A 16,368-nucleotide genomic window follows, 5' to 3' on the forward strand; every position below is an offset into this window, starting at 1 on the left:
CTTGTAAATGTGTGCAATGGTCAGTCATCAACATCAGTGTTAAATACTTAACTCAAGGCAACAATTCCCTTTTCACAGAAATGTGAATAATATCTCAAAATCTCTAACACGTTAAGGTTTTTTTAATGCCTAACTCATGCTCTAATTAATGAGTGTCATATCTGCTGGAGGAGCCATTTAGTTTACTATACAACCTCTCAGTTACTTGAGTAAACATATTGCAAAAGAGTCCAGGGAAAGCTCATATGTAACAGTGTGCTGACTGGTGCGCAAACATTTGAGTTTTTCCTTTTGTCTGCAAAACTGATTTTCAATCTGATTTTTCTAAAATGTCAAAAGATATTAAATATCTAGTGCTGGAAAACTATATAGGTGGGAAGTTTGTACCATGCTCCAAGCTAATAGACTCATTCAACCCATCGACTGGAACGGTTTATTGCAAAATTCCAGATAGTGGACCTGAAGAGGTGAGATTTTTTTTTTTTTTTTTTTTTATATATATATCTTCCTCTCATTATTCTCAATTTCTGTTAGTAATTGGTGATGTCAGTTGTGCACGATCAAATGCATTCTGTGTCACTATTGATATACTGTCTTATACGTTTGTCTGAATGCATATTTCACTAGTTGAGCATTTTTATTTGTTTATAGTGTAAAAACATTGCAGTTACCTTTAAAAATATGTAACTAGTCACAAGATTTTTTGGCTGAAGACACAAATTCCACTGAGTCACGGTGATGCACCTTTATTCTCATATAGTTCTCGCGGTAAACACTTTGGTCATAATCAGCTGGCTGCTCAAAGTCCGGTGTTTAATTATTAACTATTATGGCTCACACCAGAAGAACTTGTCTGGGTCAGTGATATCATATAAAACAGTGCTATGTTATATTAAATTATAAATTAATTTATTGTTTTTTAACATTTTACATTTTTATCAGTAGAGTGCATTTTAATGCATTTAATAAAGAGTTTTTATACTGAAATGACGTTACATAACTGTCAAATCCTAAAATAGGCCAATACCTGTACAAAGCAAGATATCCAATTTACACAGATAACCCTTTTCTCACTGCTTATAGGTTGATGCTGCAGTGAGGGCGGCCAAAGAGGCCTTTCCTGATTGGTCAGCTAAGAGTCCAGAAGCGAGGTCCAAAGTGCTGAATAAACTGGCAGACCTGATAGAGGCTCGACTGGAGGAGTTTGCCCAGGCTGAGTCTAAAGACCAAGGTAAAACACTAGAAACTGCCCTGTAATACAGTACCATAGTACATTAAGGGAACACTAAACGAGTTAACAAGTTCAAAGGACTTACCAGTGCACAACAGACCAAAGGTAGACAGAATTTGAAAGTGTGTCAGCAATGTACTGCTGCTCAACAGATATGTTTTTTTTTGTCAGTGGCATTTATAATATTTAGAGAGCTGAACAGTTGAAGTCAAAAGTTTACATACACCTTGGAGAATCTGCAAAATGTTCATTATTTTACCAAAATAAGAGGGATCATACAAAATGCATGTTATTTTTTTATTTGGTACTGACCTGAATAAGATATTTCACATGAAAGACGTTTACATATTGTCCACAAGAGAAAATAACAGTTGAATTTATAAAAATGACCCCGTTCAGAAGTTTACATACACTTGATTCTTAGTACTGTGTTGTTACCTGAATGATCCACAGCTGTGTTATTTCTTTAGCGATAGTTGTTGATGAGTCCCTTGTTTGTCTTGAACAGTTAAACTGCCTGCTGGTCTTTATAAAAATCCTTTAGGTTCCACAAATTCTGTTTTTTTTTTTTTTTTTTTTTTTTGCATTTTTGTGCAAAAAAATCATACAGTTATTGTTGGAAAGGGTTCAAAAACACAAAAATGCTGAAAAACCAAAGAATTTGTGGGACCTGAAGGATTTAAACAGCAGGCAGTTTAATTGTTCAGGACGAACAAGGGACTCAAGAACAACTATCACAGAACAGAAAAAACAGCTGTTGATCATTCAGGTAACAACACAGTATGAAGAATCAAGTATATGTAAACTTTTGAATGGAGTAATTTTTTTTTTAAATTGAACTATTATTTTTCTTGTGCACTATATGTAAATGTCTTTTATGTGAAATGTCTTATTCAGGTCAGTACTAAATAAAAAAATAACATGCATTTTGTATGATCACTCTTATTTTGGATAAATAATTAACATTTTGCAGATTCTGCAATATGTACGTAAACTTTTTACCTCAACTGTACATGTATTTTTACTTTTTTTTTTTTTTAAGCTTAATTTTAACTTTTTTGTGTGTGTGTGTGTATGTGTATTCCACTTCTCTCACTTCTCACTTCTTTTTTTTCTTTTTTTGTCCAGGGAAGGCCATAACATTTGCCCGAAATGTGGACATTCCACGAGCAGCACACAACTTCCGCTTTTTTGCTTCATCTGTCCTGCATCACACTAGTGACTGCAGTCAAATGGATCACATGGGCTGTCTCAACTACACAATACGTTGTCCTGTAGGAGTAGGTATGTGGTGGTCTATACACACTGTACTTCTCAATAGTACATCACTCTTTTAGATGGTTTATGTATGTTAAATTTACATTTTCCCTGTCTACAGCTGGTCTTATAAGCCCATGGAATCTGCCACTGTACCTGCTGACCTGGAAGATTGCCCCGGCTGTTGCTGCAGGCAACACTGTAGTGGCGAAACCCAGTGAAATGACCTCAGTCACTGCCTGGATGATGTGTCAGCTTTTGGAGGAAGCTGGTGAGAGATTTGTGTTTGTCCATCTCCGATTTGAAATAGTTAACCCAAATTTAAAAATTACTCAGGCCGTCCAAGATGTAGATGAGTTTGTTTCTTCATCAGAACAGATTTGGAGAAATTTAGCATCACATCACTTGCTCACCAGTGGATCCTTTGCAGTGAATGGGTGCCGTCAGAATGAGAGTCCAAACAGCTGATTAAAAACAGTCCACACAATGGATTTGTTTATTACAAACATGCAGCTTTTTGCTTCACAAGACATAAATTGATGGACTGGAGTCATGTGGATTACTTGTGGATTGTGATGTTTTTATCAGCTGTTTGGACTCTTATTCTGACGGCACCCATTCACTGCAGTGGCTCCATTTGTGAGCAAGTGATGTAATGCTAAATTTCTCCAAATCTGTTCTCATCAAGAAACAACTAATCTACATCTTGGATGGCCTTAGGCTTTAGTAGCTTTGTTTTCTTTTTATACAGACATGCATTTTATATGATATCTAAATTTAATGACTATTTCTATACAATACCTGCATGCTTTTTCTAGGCTTTCCACCTGGAGTGGTCAACATTGTCTTTGGCACGGGCCCAAGAGCCGGGGATGCATTGGTGTCCCACCCTGATGTGCCGTTGATCTCATTCACGGGTGGCACAGCTACAGCAAGGCTGATAACAGAGCGCAGTGCACCGTACTGTAAGAAGCTTTCGCTGGAGCTTGGTGGGAAAAACCCGGCTATTATATTTGCTGATGCTGACATGGAGCAGTGCATCAGCACTACTGTACGATCCAGCTTCTCCAATCAGGTTAGCTGATAGAAAATTTACCAATCAGGTTGCACTGAAAAAATTTTTTTTATCTTACTTAGTATTTTTATCTTGTTTTTTTTTTTTTTTTTTTTTTTTTTTGAATATTTTATTTATAGCTTTTCACATTTTACAAAACAATCCCCCAGCCCATTTTATCTTGTTTTTAGTCAAAATATCTGAAAATTCTTAAATCAAGATGCATTTACTAGAAGAGCAAAATGACTTGTCTTGTTTCCTTGGGAAAAAAATCTGAATTAAGTGCATTTTGCTTAAAATAAGTAAAATGATCTGTCAGTGGGGTAAGAAAAATAAAAAGTGTATTTTACTTGTTTTAAGCAAACTTAACTCATTTAGATTTTTTCCCCTAGGAAACAAGACTAAATATCTTACATCTTTTTGCTTACTTTGTGAGATCGTGATGAACTAAGATGAGTGACAGCGTTTAATGATTTTAAGGGAGTTTGTAAATGAGACATTAATTTAATACAACTTACATTGTCTGATTATAACACTATTGCCTGATTTTGCTCTATTTCGTCATAAAAATAGTCTGAAACAAGTCACAACTGAGCCGCTGCACATCTCCATTCAAACAAAACGTTTAGTTTATGAATGAACGTGTTTTTAAACTAATCTAGTGAGTCAATGATTCAATTTCTCATTCATAAAGACTTTAGTCGCTTTATTCCTGAATGAATCAGCTGTCGGAACGAATCAAATGAATGAATGATTCAGTAATTAAATCAGTGACTTGCTGCCACCTACTGGCAGTTTTAGTTTCATTTTTAAGTATCTTTTCAGTTATTTAAATCATTTAATATTTCTGTATTCAAAATTTTATATTTAAAACATTAATCTCAACATGAATTTATAAATTTGATTGCCACTTCAATGTGAAAATACACCTACAAGCCACTTTTTGTTCTTCTATGCCACCTCTGTAATACAAATTATTTTGGTAATACTGATTTCATTTGATTGGTAACTTATTTTTATTTTACTCATTCTTATTCTTCTTGTTTTAATTATAAATTTTAAAACGCTTAAAAAATATAATTTCAAAAAATTACCTAAAAGATGACATACTTTTAATAAAGTTAGAAAAATGCCATTACAAAGATAAAAACTAAAATTCCCCTGTAAATCACTTTAAGGAGTCAAAATTAACCTTGTATGGGAAGGCTAATTATTGATCAGATTTTATGATTATTGATTAGAAGGTTTATTGATTATTAATGAATCTAAAAATAATATCCCCTTTTTCAAATCGAGCCATTCTCAGATGCCTGTCGGTGTGGCGTCACACCGTCAGAAGCCACTCCCACGATAGTTGATTGACATGATCATCTTACCTCAGACCCGCCTTAAATCAGCTGTAACAGTCCGACCTCCATTGTTTCGATGCCGGAGCAGGGATGTAAGTTAGGCAAGAATATCTTCGATTGACCAATTGAGGTGTTATGTTGCTGGATGTAATAATGAACATAGTGGTCGTCATTTGCTCCCGACATCTGAACCACTGAAGATGCAGTGAATTACATTTGTTTGTGAAGGGAATGCGCCTCCCGATCTACATAAATGCGTCTGTTTGTGCGAATCATTTGTGATCCAGCTTCACCTACAGCAGAAGTGAGTATAAGGTTTTTTATTTAATGAATCTCTGTAATCACCTTTCCTAATAACGTGCTAGTTAGCAAGTTTAGCGGCTAAACGTGGCTAAATGCGGCTAAAGTAAACAGGCTCGTCACTCCAGAGAGAAGAGAGGGGCGGGGCGTGCAGAGCTCATTTGCATTTAAAGGAACAATCCCTCAGAATGGGTTGATTTTTGCAGAGCTCATTTTGACAAGGTAAAAACGGTGTTGTTTTACACTACACTAGAGCCCTGATACATCTAAAATGTGACTTATGTGTAAAATATAATATATGATGACTGATGTTATTGTAGTATCAGTTACATGCTATTACAGTATTTTTAAAATTAGCTTTCATTTTTGATTTTAGTAATTTTATGTGCTTTTGCCATTTTTATTTGTTTTTTTTTTTTAAATAATTCTGTTTAGCATTAATTTCTTAAGTTTTAGTAATTTAAGTAATTCACTTTGAACATTTTATTTCAGTTAGGTGCTAAGGCAACATTTCTAATTTTCTTTCTTTTTTTAGGTTTAAGTTTATCATTTAATATTTGTCTTTTTTTCTTTAGGGATTTTTATTACTTTTAACTTTAGTTAAATTGGCAGAATTAAACAACATATTGAGACTGTTTATTATACTCTGTCAAACCTTTCTTTTAATGAAACAACACCATGTAGTTCAGTTTTCTGCCACACTGAGGTGCTCAAAACGCATAAATTGTTAATACAGCATTGTACATTGTGTTCTGTCACACTCTTTCCCTCTCTTTCTCTTTTTCTCTCGCTTAGGCCTTTACATCACACACAAACACATAATCTTTGAGCTAATATTTAAAATGTTTGTATATAATTAGTTTACACAGCCCAGTGATAATTATGAGATTTACTTGTTTGCATCTTTTTCCTCTTTTCTCTCAGGGAGAGATCTGTCTGTGTACCAGCCGAATCTTTGTTGAGCGGAGCATTTACCCAGAATTCCTCACTCGTTTCGTGGAGGCGGCTCGCCGGTGGAAAACCGGAGCGCCCACTGACCCCTCCAATGACAATGGAGCGCTCATCAGCAAAGAGCATCTACAGAAGGTCTGATTATAATCACATATGTATATATATATATATATATATTTGCTGCATTTTCAATGTGAAATGTGGGATTCGAAAACAGATATGAAGAATACACTAAGTTTACAAACAGACATTTTTAAAACATTTAAAATGCCTGCTTAACTCCTACAGGTTAAAGGTTATGTTGCGTTGGCGCTGAAAGAGGGTGCCCAGGTGCATTGTGGGGAGGGTGTGGACAAACTTACCCTTCCGGAACAAAATGCAGGTGGCTATTTCATGTTGCCCACCATCATCTCTGGGGTGAAAGACTCCTCCGCACTGATGCAGGAAGAGATTTTCGGTCCCGTAACCTGCGTGACACCCTTCGATGAGGAGGAGGAAGTGATATCACGGGCCAACGGCGTCCGCTACGGCTTATCTGCCACGGTGTGGTCCCGAGATGTGGGGCGCGTGCACAGGGTTGCTAGGAAACTGGAGGCTGGGTTGGTGTGGACCAACTGCTGGCTGGTCAGAGATTTGAATCTTCCGTTCGGTGGCATGAAAAGCTCGGGCATTGGTCGAGAGGGGGGAGTAGACTCGTACCACTTCTTCACTGAGGTTAAATCCATCACCATTAAACACTGAAACAGGATGAAGCAATATGCGCATGGACAGTGAGTCACTGCGTGATTCATGTGTCATTTCAAATCTGTTTACAAATTATAGAGGAAGCAGTCAGACTCAATTTGATTGGGAATAAAGTTTATGAGAAAATCTAAGTGCTTCATGGTGTTTATGGTGATTGAATGTGGGTGAATCATTTCGGTGGTCTTAAATTATCATGTTCTCTAACATATCTTAAATTTTAGTGCTTGGAAGTTGCTGTTTCATAGCTCAGACATAGAATGGAATTCTCAGTTCTGCTTTATTGTAAACTTTGTTTTTCTTGGAATTTCTTAAAAGCAATGTGAAACGCACAAATTAGTTACTTTTTGATAGAAAAATATAGCTGTTTAGAAAACGTTTTGAATATGAATCTCTCTGAATAAATATGAACATGAAAATGTTCTGTCTTTGTGTAAATGAATGGCGCAGATCCGCAGTTTCATTAACTAAAAATTACATATACTGAAGCGCACATGACATAAACACACATTCTCTGGAACTGCTCTGAGATTCACTTCATGAGCATTTTATAGTTTGTTTTGAGAAAAACTATTATTATAAACTTAAAGGTTGTAGAAAGAAGTTTGGTTTAACTTGAAGAAAATGTGCCAGAAAAATATTACCTAGTGTAGCCCAATGATAGCTTTATTATTAAAACATTAATTGTAAAGGAATATTTACCAGAAAAATTATTTACCAGAAAAATTTAAATACACAACAAAAAAAAAAAGAAAGAAAATAATAATAAATACATTTTTATAAAATCGGTTAATCAGAGAAATTTTAAAGAAACCATTAAAATGGAATCTAGAAAAGTAATGAAAAACAGCATTTGGTAAAAAAAAAAAAAAAAAAAAAAGTATATTTTTTGCTGAACAAATAACTACATTTTTGTTAAACTTTTAATAAATTGCTGGTAAATTGTGTAAATGTAATGATTTCAATTAATCAGACATGCTTTCTGAATCATTTTTTAAATTTAACCATAAAATAGAAAAAAAAGGGATCCAGAAAAATTAAAAAGAAAAAAAAAAGAATTTGAAAAAAAAAAATATAAAATAAACTGAATTTGGAAAAAACAAAACAGATTTTATAGGGCCCGAACATAGCTTAGATCATTTGGTCGTGGAAGAATTAGATGTTCTGAAAAAATTCTTATGAAATGTGATATTTGTTTGCAGATTTTGGTATTATGGAATGCCACTTAAAAATACTGTAAATTAATGTATTCATAAAAGTATTTAAAAAAATCACTTGTCAAAATGACAGATAAACAGATATGTTTAAAACTATAGTTAATTTATGTTTAAAAATCCTATTTAAATGCATTCATACAAATTTAAATGTATTCATACAAACGCATAAAGAAAAGTATTTGTCAAAAGGCTTAACAGAAGCAGTTTGCCAATGCTTTTTAAATGGGTAAAAACTTTAAAATAATACATTTTATAGTAAAAGCATTTAAAATAATTTATTTATGCATAATTTTATTGTTATTCATCTAACATTTTATATACAGAATAAATACCCATAGTTGTCTACTTCAAATGTTGACTACTATATATATATATATATATATATATATATATATACAAATTGATAATTCATTTTATTTTTAAGTGGTACTTAGTGGAAAAAAAAAACTGTCTGTGGCAATATTAAAAACTTTTTAAAACTCTGGAGAAGAACTGTGAAAAAAACTTATTTACCTCAGGAATAAAATCTGAGCAGGAGACTGAAGCACATGGCTTGCTCTCCATAAAATCTCATTGCTTTCTAGGTGAAACATTAGAGATTTTTTTAGAGGTTTTTTTTAAATCTTATTGGAACAACATATGTTTGCAAATATTGAGGTTAGGTCGGCAGACTCTCGTGTGTTACCTTCCCACAGCTGGGCGCATGTATTCATGTGCTGTTTCCAAGAATTATCAGAGTGTAAGTTTTATCAGAGTGTGGGAAGTGACATCTGACACATACTGTAGCACATCACACACATACACATAAAATTTCTGCAAAACCCCACAACTGTTCTGTGCTACATAATGTATCATATGAATCAGAACACCAGCTGATGTTTTTCATCTCTCTTTAGGCCTCAGGTCTTTAGGGCAAGTCTCTCTATCGCAACATCTTTCAGACCTTATGAAATAGACATTAACAAACAGAATGCTTCCCACAATTATTAAAAATATTAGGGAATTTAAAAAATGCCAGAATGAATAATAAAATCAAATAAAATTGGCCTAAAAAAACTAAGAATAGTGTACGTGTCTGCATGGTGCCGGAAAGCAGTGATATCTTGCATCTGTATTGAAAGGTTTTTTCAGTTAATGAGGGGTGTGTGCACGTTTGTGTAAGAAAACTAAAGGAAACTTGTGAATGTGTTCAGTCACGTCTCTGCGTGCTCATGCACCATCCGTGCTCAAAGGGCAGAGCCCTCACTGCCAGCTTTTATTTTGACTTGACCACAGGCAATGCCCTGTACCGCCCTGTATGTGCACACACGTACACACATACAAACCTTGAGGATGCTACCCATAATAACCATGGATCTGGGGTCTGAATTTTGATAATGCTAGGAACCTGTGTTTTACCGGTTAACTAAATGGTTGTGTAAATATAAGGTCTTTAAAAATATAGTCAAATCCAGGGGTGCCATAAAGGAAGGGGAAGAACAACAATTTACAAATAATTTACTCACCCCATTGTTATCCAAGATGTTCATGTCTTTCTGTCTAGAGTCGAAAATAAATTATTTTGCACTTACAAAATGTAGCTTGAATGACGGATCGTTTCACTAGATAAGACCCTTCTTCCTCGGCTGGGATCGTTTAGAGCCTTTTGAAGCTGCATTTAAACTACATTTTGGAAGTTCAAAATTGGGGGCACAATTGAAGTCCATTCTATGAAATGTTTTCTTCAAAAACCATAATTTCTTTACGACTGAAGACAAAAAGACATTAACATCTTGGATGACAAGGGGGTGAGTAAATTATTTGTAACTGTTGTTTTAGAAGTGGACTTCTCCTTTAAACAATTCTAGGGCCTGAAGTCTGACCAAAAACGGAACTAAATACAAAACAAAAGCTAAATTTGGGGAAAAATGTACATAATAAGTTTTTATAGCAGTGGTATGTTGGTGTATTTCAAAGAAAGAAAAAAACTGCAGACATCTGTGTGTGATGACCGTGTGTGTGTGCGTGTATAAATGCTCTGTGAACAGAACAGCAGGTCATATCAGGGCAATTTTCCGTTGAGGCCCTCAGTGGGTGGAGGACATCTAATGCTGTGATGAATATTGCTGACTTGTGAGAAAAATATCAAGTGTAATCAGGTTAAATAAACTCTGGGAAACACAAGGAAAAAGCCCTCGCTTTCTCTTTCTGTCGCTCCCCATTCATTAGGTTGTCTCTGGTGTGCGTGACCCAGGAAGAAAATGGCGGAAGATCACGTAGCTTGTAAAACTTCCTGCAAATGGAAAAAAAAAAAGAAAGTATGGAGTATGTTTGTGTCTGTACCACCCACCCAATCCACCCTTCTTGCCAACAGAGGAGTGGAGAGAAAGAGACTGGAGAGAAATTGCTAATGACCTCTGGAAGGAACAGGTGTAGATGTTTTAGAGATGGTGTAGGACAGAAAAAACAGTACTTTACTCTCATCACACTTCAATAAACTAAAGCCTTTGTATCTCACGTTAACTTTATATGTTACAAACTCAAAATTTGGGGTTTAGTGTCTCACAACTGCAATTTTAAATCTCAAAACTGTGACTTTAAATCTCACGTGGCCTTATATCTTAAAATTGCTACTTTCCTATATTTTTTACTTTATTTCACATATATGTGGCTTTATTTTGTACATCTGCGACTATATCAGTGTGACTGTTTTAAATATACCATGTCAGTATATTTCAAATACATAAAATTTCAAAATTTAATTAAAAAAAAATGTCTGATAATGACTTTTTTCTTGTTATGTGTCTTTATTTCTCACAGTTGTGACTATTTCTCTTCTGCTCATCAAGCCTGCATTTATTTAATCCAAAATACAGCAAAAGCAGTAATATTGTGTATTAATATTGCAACTAATATTGTGAAATAGTTTTACTATTTAAAATAACTCCTTTCTATTTGAATAGATTTTAAAATTACATTTATTTCTGTGATCAAACCTAAATTTTCAGCATCATTACTCCAGTCTTCAGTGTCACATGATCCTATAGAAATCATTCTAATAGGCTGATTTGCTGTTCAAGAAACATTTATTATTATCAAAAATAGTTGACTGTATTTTTTCAGGATTCTTTGATGAATAATAGAAAGATCTAAAGATCAGCATTTATCTAAAATAAAAAGCTTTTATATCATTATACAGTATACCATTCAAAGCTTGGAGTCAGTATAATTTTATTTTTATATTTTGGAAAGAAGTGATAGAAATTAATACGTTTATTTAGCAAGGATGCCTTAAATTGAACAAATGTAATTGTAAAGATATTTCTATTACAAATATTTCTATTTCAGATAAATGCTGTTTTTTAAACTTTCTATTCATCATACAAACTTGAAAATTGTTTTTCAATATATTAATAATTTGTAAATGAGCAGCAAATCGGAATAGTAGAATGATTTCTAAATGATCAGGTGACTGGAGTAATTATGCTAAAATTTCAGCTTTGAAATCACAGGAATAAATTACATTTTAAAATATATATAAATAGAAAACAGTTATTTTAAATAGTAAAAATATTTCAAAATTGTACTGTTTTTGCTCTACTTTGGATCAAATAAATGTAGGCTCGGTGAGCAGAAGAGACTTGAAAAAAACATGAGAACTCTTTGACTGGTAGCGTATTTCTTCATGTATCAACTTCATATGTCAAAATTGTAACTTTACTGTGTATCTCAAAATTGTATCTTCATAGTGTGTCTTTATATCTGAAAATTTGCTATTTCCCATAATTTTGGCTTTTATATGTCACTTTATTTTAAAATGATCTTACAAGTATTTTTACTCTGAGACAGAAACAGGCTTCCATGCAGTATAAATGATTATAGTAGTCACTAAATATTCATGTTTTTACCTCAAAAGCTCTCTTGAATTTGTTTTAGATCATCAGACATGACTTTCTAGTCCACTGAAAGCTTGTCTGATGCGAGTTTCCATAGAAGATCATTTTTAAACACAAAACACTGGCTGTTTAGTCATTGACGGATATAAACACTTACTGTCCAGCTTTTTGGAAGCAGTTGGACTCGCTGTTATAAAACTCATGACTAGGCCTGTATGGAATCTGTGCCCACAGCATTCCACCAAAAGCTCTGCAGATTTCCATTCATAAAACTTAAAATAAGTCCCTCACCAGTCTGTTTTTCATGTTTGATCATGTTGATGATAACCAGCTATGACTTGCAGATTAATCTAACACATTTTATTATATCTAAATCCCTTCCAACAATATTTCCTACCACAGCTAGCACAGAAGTTGTGAATAAAGTATGCTGATTTCATGTAGGCCTTCATGTGACTGGGGACTTACATAAATTGTATATCTGCTGACTAAAGTTTAAGCTCTGACACAAATGAAATGCCAAAAAGTAGTAAGATTTGGGTCAAACAAGTCAAACATTAATGATTGTGTATCTGAATGTTTGTGAATGTATGTGGATTTAGTCTAGGCAAACATGGGCTTTTAAAATAAGGTTTTCCATAATGCTGTGTCAGGACGCATTGAACTCTCTCCGTGTTTATATAAGACCGAGGCTGACCTCCCAATTCGGATGTCCATTTGTCAGTCATGTGGGAGCCGTAGTTCCCAGTCCTCCTCGACATGACCACGGATCTTGCAACATGTACTGTGGTGTCGATGCGGCAAACGAATCCAAGTGTTGGATCACTTTCTGCTGACTAGTGTTTCACCATTTAACCAGATGGTCTCGCTCCATGGAAACAACACACACTACACACACAGCAACACAAATGACAATGACACACGAGACATGCTTTTGCAGGATGAAATCATGCTTGGTGTACTTCTGTTTGAATCTGATATTATTTTGCAAGATAAGAGATGTACAGAATGTGAGACACAAGTCTTTTAGTGAGAAGTGAGATATGGACGGGAAGGAAGCTCACTGAAGTGTTTTATTTAGTCTCATAACAGTCCGGAAGAAATTTTTATAATTTAGAGGTTAAAGTTCTCAGTTACAGTTGAGGTCACAAGTTTACATACACCTTGCAGAATCTGCAAAATGTTAATTATTGTACCAAAATAAAAGGGATCATGCAAAATGCATGTTATTTTTTTTATTTAGTACTGACCTGAATAAGATATTTCACATAAAAGACGTTTAGATTTAGTCCACAAGAGAAAATAATGGCTGAATTTATAAAAAATGACCCTTTTCAAAAGTTTACATACACTTGATTCTTAATACTGTGTTGTTACCTGAATGATGTATTTGAACACTTTCCAACGATGACTGTATGATTTTGATATTCATCTTTTCACACTGAGGGACTCATATGCAACTATTACAGAAGGTTCAAACACTCACTGATGCTCCGGAAGGAAAAACGATGCATCAATAGCCAGGGGGTTAAAACTTTTTGAATTTGAAGATCATGGTAACTTATTTTGTCTTCTGGGAAACATGTAAGTATTTTCTGTAGCTTCTGTAGGGCAGTACTAAATGAAAAAAATATGATATTTAGGGAAAATAAGAAAAATGTACACATCTTCATTCTGTTCAAAAGTTTTCACCCCCCAGCTCTTAATGCATTGTTTTTTCCTTCTGAAGCATCAGTGAGCATTTGAACTTTGTGTAATAGTTGCATATGAGTCCCTCAGTGAGAAAAGATGGATCTTAAAGCCATACAGTCATTGTTGGAAAGGGTTCAAATATACAAAAATGCTGGAAAACCAAAGAATTTGTGGGACCTGATTTTTTCTGAAGAAAAGCAGGCAGTTTAACTGTTCAGGACAAACAAGGAACTCATGAACAACTATCACTAAACAAAAAAAAAAATCAAGTTTATAAATAGTTATAGTAATAATTTATAAATTCAACTATTATTTTCTCTTGTGGACTATATGAAAAACATCTTTTACTGTATGTGAAATATCTTATTCAGGTCAGTACTAAATAAAGAATAACACACATTTTGTATGATCCCTCTTATTTTGGTAAATCTGTGTTTTGATCATAATTTGATTTCCATTTAATCTCATTCTTTTCTAAGAAAACAGATTTTCAGCATTGTGGTTTCATTAAACCACTTTAAGCTTGTATTTTTAGAATAATGTTTTCAATAGGCATTTTATTACTTTTCCTTTGACCCAAACTAGATGTTTTATCTTAAGTGGCTTGTAAAAGATGAACCAAAGCAATTCATCAATTGGCCAACAATGCCAGGTTTTTTAAACGACTAGATTTTTTCTTAAATTCTTAAGTATATAAATAAAAGTGAGAATCAAATGAGTAATTGCTGACACTATAAACGGAATGTTCAGCATATAGATCAGACCATTTGGCCTTGGAATAGATGACTTTTTTTTTAATAATAAGATCTTTAATTCTCTTTATTATTCCATTTTATTTATTTCTCAAAGCCTTTCTTACTCATTACTAGTAAGCTGCACTAATTTTACTCATTTGTTTGTGACTGAACTGAAGTTTCTGCTCTTTCTTGAACTGAAATCTTTGCTTATTTATTTTTTATGTTTTCAGATGAGAGTTTACTGACCTCCATCTGACCCAAACCATGATGACATGATTCACAGATGGTCAATTGTGTCATTTAGATTATAGTTTGATTGCCGTCAGCAAATGTATAAGCCAGAAGCGTCGCACGCAATTTAACATCACCAGTTTCAGACAAACATCAAGTCATGTGACAACAACACATAAAGGCATTCACACTTTTATCACATGCAGTTACATTTAAATCCATCTATCACAGTCCTGCGTCATAGTTAATCAGCCGCACTCTGAAGAGCGCAAGAGAGACGGTTAGTCGTCATCCTGAATGCACTCGACTAATTCCAAACTCAGTTATTGGACAACTTACATACTTGTGATGAATGGATACTTGTCCTGGATGTGTAAACAATACAGGTGATTATGATGAAATGATAATGCCTTGTGCGTAATTCCCATTGTTGATGGGGGAAGTCATGGTGGCGATTTAGGGAATTTGTGACCCTTCAATGAATACTCGCAGAATGGATTAAACACAAATGCAAATAAATGTTTGTGAAGAAATACAAGTAGACAGCTAGACCTCTCTCCAAATTGGTGGACAGTGACACACCTCCCTTAACATTCCCCTCACACACACAGACACACACCCACCCACTGCAAACACAAAGGTGACTGGCTGACCTTGTCCTAGATACCGAATGCGTCATTGCTTTTATTTACATTCTTATCAGGGCCGAATCCACCATTGACTTGAAGGGGAACACATCAACCTATTAAAAAAAAAAAGTTAATCAATATGGGTTTTCCAGTGGTGCATTCTTAAGTTGTTACATTCAAACCTGCCGATTTTAAATGCTTGGATGTGTTCTCATTGACTTTCTGATTCTTCAGTGTATTATAACACTATCAGTTACATAATATCCATTAGTTTACTTTAAAGGATTAGTTCATTCCTGAATTAAAAGTTTTAATGGTAATTTACTCACCCCCATGTCATCCAAGATGTTCATGTCTTTCTTTCTTCAGGTGAAAAGAAATTAAGGTTTTGACAAAAACATTCCAGGATTTTTCTCCATATAGTCAACTTCAGTGGGGATCAGTGGGCTGAAGGTTCAAACTGCAGCTTCTAAGGGCACAGAATGGCCACAGAACTGAAATGGCATTTATTAAAGAAAAAAAAGGCTTGAAAGCATTGTACTTGCTTTGGCAGCACATGAACCAATATTTAATCTGCACAGAGAAGATTAGTACAAACAGGATGACATGCAAATCCATGGAGATATCAGATGTTCTGCAACTAGATGTGTTGTGATTTAGGCTGCAAACACAAAGGTTGAAAGTTCAATCTCCAGGATGTTTGATGTACGGATTTCGCTTCATAAAACACAAATTTTGCACTCTGTTTGATTGATTGTCAAGTTAGTTTTGTCAGATAAAGGACCCTAAAAGAGACAGACGTCCTGACTCCACTGCTGGAAGGGAGTATTTAGGTGTGCCGTCCATAAGACACAAGGGAGACGTTTTGACGCGGAAGACTGCAACTGTGTTTCCTCTGTGCGTGTGTTTAGATACTTTGAGTTACCGTCTCTTTCAGTCTATTATACTCCTTCCGCCTCAGACAGGCGTCTCTGTCAGCCATTCAGGGAGTGTGTCAAGAGTGTGTGTCCATATGTCTGTGTATCTGTATTATTACTGTATTCAACGAGCATGCAGCAGCTGATTTCCTGACTTGAACAAAGTGTGTAGAGAAAGCAGCATTTC

General features: G+C 34.5%; 1 protein-coding gene across 1 annotated transcript; it reads left to right on the top strand.

The window, feature by feature from the left end:
• The first annotated feature begins 210 nt into the window (after positions 1-210).
• Positions 211-7,653, top strand: aldh8a1 (aldehyde dehydrogenase 8 family, member A1). Its single transcript, XM_051095911.1, has 7 exons — positions 211-467; positions 1,084-1,231; positions 2,360-2,515; positions 2,610-2,759; positions 3,307-3,563; positions 6,116-6,277; positions 6,431-7,653. The coding sequence occupies exons 1-7, from the start codon at positions 330-332 to the stop codon at positions 6,881-6,883; spliced, it is 1,464 nt and encodes a 487-aa protein (XP_050951868.1). The 5' UTR covers positions 211-329; the 3' UTR covers positions 6,884-7,653.
• Positions 7,654-16,368: the final 8,715 nt, after the last annotated feature.

Source organism: Labeo rohita, chromosome 23 (assembly GCF_022985175.1).
Source record: "Labeo rohita strain BAU-BD-2019 chromosome 23, IGBB_LRoh.1.0, whole genome shotgun sequence".
NCBI lineage: Eukaryota > Metazoa > Chordata > Actinopteri > Cypriniformes > Cyprinidae > Labeo > Labeo rohita.

Excerpts from the sequence above, each read along its gene's own strand:
- aldh8a1 (XM_051095911.1), top strand. The coding sequence starts at position 330 with ATGTCAAAAGATATTAAATATCTAGTGCTGGAAAACTATATAGGTGGG. Across the intron at positions 468-1,083 it reads CAGATAGTGGACCTGAAGAG|GTTGATGCTGCAGTGAGGGC; the intron begins GTGAGATTTTTT and ends CACTGCTTATAG. Across the intron at positions 2,516-2,609 it reads ACGTTGTCCTGTAGGAGTAG|CTGGTCTTATAAGCCCATGG; the intron begins GTATGTGGTGGT and ends CCCTGTCTACAG.